The 6,000-nt window shown below is 52.5% G+C and overlaps 1 protein-coding gene across 3 annotated transcripts in view; it reads left to right on the top strand.

Moving 5' to 3' along the window:
• Positions 1-1,117: 1,117 nt before the first annotated feature.
• Positions 1,118-6,000, top strand: part of GALNT18 (polypeptide N-acetylgalactosaminyltransferase 18) — a 339,857-nt gene continuing 334,974 nt past the window's right edge. For 2 of the 3 annotated variants that reach the window (XM_059931140.1, XM_059931139.1), the window contains exon 1: positions 1,292-1,677. In XM_059931140.1, coding sequence (XP_059787123.1) covers positions 1,443-1,677 — 235 coding nt within the window. In that variant the 5' untranslated portion in view covers positions 1,292-1,442. Of the gene's footprint in view, positions 1,678-6,000 lie in introns of all 3 variants that reach the window. The other variant, XM_059931141.1, reaches the window with a different exon arrangement.

Below are 6,000 nucleotides of genomic sequence, written 5' to 3'. Positions count from 1 at the left end.
TGTTTGAAGGGATTTTATGCAGGTTCTGAGAAGAAGTGAGTGTTCAGCAGAAGGGGATAACAGGAATAAATATTTGCTCTAATAACAAACAAAGTAGTGTCAGTCACTGGAGTCCAGCCATGCCCCTCTACTGTCAGGCACAGTTCTCTCCTCCCTAACATCTATCACAAACAGCACGTACAGGGACTTAACAGTTCACAGAGAGCTTAATCCCCCCAGGGATATTTCTGTGCAGGATCTCTATATGTACTGGGATGAGCCTGGTCCCACATAAATGACAACTGGGGTTACAAGACACAGTTTGTCCTGGGAGCCTCACAGACTTTAAAAAATCTAGCCAGGGGCCAAAATCTTTGAGGGGGATGGTAGTGGTGGTGGTCCAGAATCTTTTTAAGACAGTCCTAACACGGTTGGCTCCTTTGACAGCTGCCGAGTCTGGAGATATCCAGGAAGCCGGCTGACAGGGTGGAGGTCGAAGTGAGGCCAAGGAAGACGTGGATGCCCACGGGGTCTGATCAAGGGCAAGACAGGACAGGCGATCCGGCCCACGCTTCCCTGGCCTCTCTGCGTCCTGGCAACCACAAAAAGGGTCGAGGAGCCGGCCGGTGGGATCAGCGCGAGAAGCCCGGCGGCCGGGTGGAGTGAGGAGCGCTGAACCGAGCGACCTCCGGAAGACTGGAGGTTCCTGCGCAAGAGCAAGAGGTGGAATCCCCCTAGAGATGGAATCTGCCGACCTAGGGCTGGGACTGGCGGCGCGCCCTCCCCGCGAGCCTCGGGTCTGGGGCAGCCAGCGCGGGCGCGGGCGGAGGCTCAGGAGCGTCCCTGGAGGGCGGGGGCCAAGGGCGGCCAGCAGGTGGGGCCGGGGGGCCGGACTCCGCCCCCCGCGCCCTCCCCGTTGGTCCGCGACCGCCCAGCCCCGGCCCCTCTCCCGAGCCGGAGCGCGATTGGTGGCGGCGCTTGTCGCTCGGAGGGGGCCGGGCCGCTGTGTCCGCGGCTCTCCCTGCCGCCGCTGCCGCCGCCGCCGTCCTTCTAGCAGCGCGGGCAGGTCGGACCGCCAAGGCAGTCGGCGCCCGGCGATGGGAAGCGGCGCGGCCGCGGACCTAGGCTGTGGTAAAGTTTCCCAGACGTGCGTATCAGGGCGCGCGGCTGCAGACCACCCGCGACTGCTCCGAGAAGGGCTCGGAGATTTTTAATTTGGAAGAAAAAATCCACCTCATTTCCTTTGTCAAGCCCTCTCTCCGGGCTTCCAGCGGCGGGAGCTCCAAACTTGGGCACCGCGGCTCCACCGCCAGCGGTCCGGGCTTTGGAGAACGTCGGGACTCAGGTGCTTGGGCGCCCGGCGGCCGGAGGCGTGCTAGGGGGTGTGAGCGCAGCACAGGGGAGTCCGGGGTGCGCAAAGAGGAGGGGCCCCCGGGAGCTCTATATGGAGGAGGGAGCCCAGAATGGTGTGCACCAGGAAGACCAAAACTTTGGTGTCCACTTGCGTGATCCTGAGCGGCATGACCAACATCATTTGTCTGCTCTACGTGGGCTGGGTCACCAACTACATCGCCAGCGTGTATGTGCGGGGACAGGAGCCGGCACCCGACAAGAAGCTGGAGGAAGACAACGGGGACACCCTGAAGATTATTGAACGGCTGGACCACCTGGAGAATGTCATCAAGCAGCATATCCAAGGTACGGACGCCCCGGGAAACTTGGGCCGCCCACGGGGCCAGGGAGTGCCCAGAGCGGTGCGGGGTGAGCTGGGGCTGGAAGGCATCTCTCGAGCGACTGCGGGGCTCTTGAGTCCGCAGACGCTTGGGGGGCTGCGTGTACGCTCTTGCCTGAGGGCGGGACCCTCAGTGTCTGCGGCCCTGCGCACTTCTCCAGGGCACACGTGTGTGCGCGGGGCTCCACGCGCGGGTGTGTGCAGCTCGCTGGCGGCGTGGTGGCGCGCTGCGCACGAGTCTCAGTGTGCGTGTGACTACCGGCTGGTTGCTCGAGGGGTTGCACGCAGGTCCAGTTCAAGGTGTGCGTACGTGTGAATGTTGGTGGGTGTACAAGGGAGCGCGCGCGGGCAATCGAGCTCATCTGGCTGCCGTAGGGCCTACGGCGAGATGCCCGAGCGGCCCCAGCCGTTGCCATTTAGGACCCACAGGCTGCGGGACGAGCCGGAGCTAGGTAGACTACGCAGTTCCAGCCACGCCGTGAGCAGCCTGTAGGCTGTTGGAAGTGCAGGGGGCTCTGTGGTTAGGAGTGCTGTCTGAACCTTAGCGGTCCCCACTCCCACCACTGCCCGCGGGTCCAAGACCCTCTCCAGGAGCAGGTGTTGGCGCGGGGAAAAAGCCTGGGAGCTTGGAGCTCTGTCCACTGCGGTGCTGCCTCCGGCCAGGACCGCGAGAACCCGCCCCGGGCTGCCGTGAAGGCCATTCCCTCCGGTAGCTCCACTTCCAGGCCCAGGGAGCGGCTGGGGCAGAGCAGACAGACCCGCGCGGGGTAGGTCTGGAGTCTAAGGCTGAGCCGGGTGACTGCGCTCGAGGCCAGGGCTGGGACCAAGGGGAGGATGGGGTACGGAGCGCTCTTCCCAGGCGACCGTGTCCGATGAGCTGTCGGAGGCAGCGGATAGAGCGCTCTGGGCGCTGCCGGCAATGTGTGCACACACATGCCCGTGTCTCACGTTCACATTTCTGTTTCTTCGCCGCTGCTCCACCTGTTTTCTACCAGGCATGTCAGCTTTTTAAGGGCAGGGCAGGGCCAGCTGAGCCTCGTTCACCTGTAAACCTGGCAGGCCTGCTAGGCTCTGGCTTCAGCACCCGGCAGAACTTGGCACCGTTATCTGGTTGAATATTTCTCCCCCAGGAGCACTCTCTTTTGTTTACACATGGGTGTCAGGATCCAACCCTTGCATCTGCTGCCCCTGCCGTCGTGGGGACAGCTGCTCTCTCTACATTTGGTTTGTTTCCCCACGTGTACACAATAGTTCCTTCCCAGGGGGAGGTTCAGGTGAGTGCAGGAGAGGTATGCGTATCCATGGTGCTTCCTGACTGACTGATGCCTACAAAACAAGTTCATGGCTCTGACACTTCCACAGAAATGGACACCGTTCACGGCTCTCCTTCATACCTGCCTCTGCCTCTCAGCCTGCCACTGGGCTGGCGTGGCAGACCAGTTTATCTATCTGATGGTGCCTGTTGCTGTGTTTCTTGTCCTTTTCCATCCCATGGGTCCAGATTGACAATTAGTCAGCAATAGAAGTACAGTGTTTGCTCCAGGGTGATTCAGAATGTTCCCAGGGAGACACAGGCCATACCTTACTTTTACATTTCCAGTTTGCCCACAGATTTTAAGAGATTTTCATTCACAGATTCTGTGTGTGTGTATGTGTGTGTGTGTGTGTGTGTGTGTTTATGTTCCTGGAAAATGATTCTCTTGTGCTTTCTGATCTGGTCAGGGAGGAGGTGAGCAAGGTACTACTTTGGGAAGCAGTGAGGAGACATTATTAACCCATGAGCTCATCCCAGAGTGCACCCCTATCATGTAGAACGTGGACCGTGTCACATGATTTATAAGGCTGTACATGAAAATGAGTGCAATGTGGAAGTTGAAAGGAGGCTTTGTGCTTTTGCTCCCAAGAAATCTTATAGCTATGCCTTGTTCGGAACGTTCAAATATATACCTGAAAAAATTGAGAGAGACGGGAAAATAAGAGGGAGCAGGATTCTTAAAACATGTGCTGCTCCAGTTCTCTTGTGTATGTGCAATGACTGTGTTATGAGTCCCGTAGATATTCAGAAATGACCAGATTCTCAGGCGGAAAGGCAGAAGCCACAACCCCTAGCGGCTTGGGGAAGGGTCAATGATTTGGGAAAGACTAGCCATGAAGCAGGGGGAGGGCAGAGGGTGCTTGGCTGGTTGTGCCATGATGGCGTAGCCATGACTAGTGACAGCTCCCCCAGTGGTGCTGGAGCCACCCCTGAGCTAGCATTTGGGGAATTTAAATTTAGGGATTTACCTCCTTAAGTAAGGGGCCTACTATGTTTGGGACTGGCCAAGTGCAGCTCTCTGAAGGCAGAGGGTGGGAAAGGAAAAGCTCAAAGGCTTGTCCTTGATGATACGGGCTGATTGTGTGTATTCCACTGTCAAGTTTCCTTTAGTTAGTAGAGCATTTTGAGCCATCCAGTTTACTCTACTGAGCTGAGAGGGAATAGGGATAATAATAATAGTAGCTAAAAATTATATAGCAGCTGCTATGTGCCAGGCATTATTTTAAGTGCTTTACATATACTGGCTTATTTAATCCTCCTCACGCTATGAGGTAGGTATATTAGCTCCATTTTACAGAAGGAGAGGTTATATGATTTGCCTAAGGTGCAGGGATTTAAACCCAGCTAATGTCGCTTCAGGATCTGTGTTCTTAACCACATACTATACTGTCTCTTAAGAGGGCCAGAGGGTCACAGGGCAGCAGTGCTCTCCTGGAGTCACTTGATGGTGGGAGTGGGTGTCAGACTTAGAGACTTCAGAGGGTGGCTGAGGGATGATGGAGTCATAGCCTTTCCACTTGGAGACTCTTCCATAGTTAAACTCAGGAATCTCTGGGTTTTGTTTTGTTTCATGCCAAAAGGCAGAGGTTACATTCACTTAAAAAGTGTTCGTGGAACACCCAGGACAGTTCCTGGCACACTCCTCAGAGAGTACGTGTTGGATGGACGAGTGGATGAATGAATGGGTACACAGTGAGGGTCCCCAGTGCACTAGTTAGTCAATAATAAAAGCATTTCTATTCTCAAACGACTATGTTTTGCTTCGGAGCCTTGCATAGGCTCCTCTTTGCTTTGGAAGGAAAGTTGTCTCGGAAGCTGCAAACGTCACAAAATGTTCTGCTGGATGTTCCATAGGACTTGCAATTAGAAGAGGCTTTGGAGCGTCACCCTAGACCTACATTCCAGTCATGACTGAAAAGTTTATTTTCCTCTTGGGGGTTGCAGTGGTATTTCATTTTAATTTGTTTTCTGATTGAATGATTTAATTAGATGGTGTTTGGGAATCTCTTGGGAATGTAAATTGCAGTTTTGATAATTTTTTTCTAAGCAGATAGATGGTAAATGAGAGGATGGATAACTCCAGATTTTAAAAATAGCATCCTGATAGATTGGAAACACAAAATAAGTGTCAGTACACGTTTGGTCTTAGGAGGAGAAAGATGGGATTGCTGGAGGCGGTGCAGTGGGTTAAGTAGAAAGTGCTGAAGGAGGCTGAAGTGTTGGAGAGCTTAGGAAATGGAAATGTGGATTCACTTCTTAATGTGGAAGTCCAGTAGAAACCAAAACAGCTTTTCTTTTTTTTTTTGATGAGTATCTTTTTGAATCTGTAAAAGAATGTGCCAATATTGAAGAAAATATTTTAAAATGTATAAAATTGCCTCTAATTCATTCTAATCTAAAACAACTGTTTTGTATTTTGAGCATTGCCTTCTAGTTTTGTCCATCTGCCTCTGTATTTAAAAATGAAGGTGTAGTCGTGGTTTACATGTAATTTAATATTCTGCTTTCCTCAGTTTGCTTTTTGTTAGAAGCATTTTTTTCCATATTTGCTACATAGTTTATCGATTTAGTCCTTATTTATTGGAGGCCTAGTATGTGCCAGGCAACACACTGGGGAGGTGAAATTGGATACAGTGGTGAATCAAGACACTCCTGGTCCCTGTTGTAGTGAACTCGTTTTTAAAGGACGATAGAATCCCTCTTATTCAACACAGTTGGGGTTTAAGTTAGTCAGTTTATTGAGAAACTGGTTAAAGAGGAGAATAAAACAAAATATTACGTACATGCATTAAATATTTTGTTTTAATAGTATTCAAAATGTGCATTTATTTGTCAGCCTTTTGATGTAAGGCCAAGGCTTTGTCTTTGGGCTGGGCCTGCCCATTGCCTTTCTGATCAACTTCCTTGAATGAACCACTCCCATAAGGTGCTGTTTACAAAGTCTGATTTCTAGTTCTGTTTTCTTTAACATTCA

Source organism: Balaenoptera ricei, chromosome 8, assembly GCF_028023285.1.
Source record: "Balaenoptera ricei isolate mBalRic1 chromosome 8, mBalRic1.hap2, whole genome shotgun sequence".
Taxonomy (NCBI): domain Eukaryota; kingdom Metazoa; phylum Chordata; class Mammalia; order Artiodactyla; family Balaenopteridae; genus Balaenoptera; species Balaenoptera ricei.
This window is presented reverse-complemented; position numbering and strand designations above follow the sequence as displayed.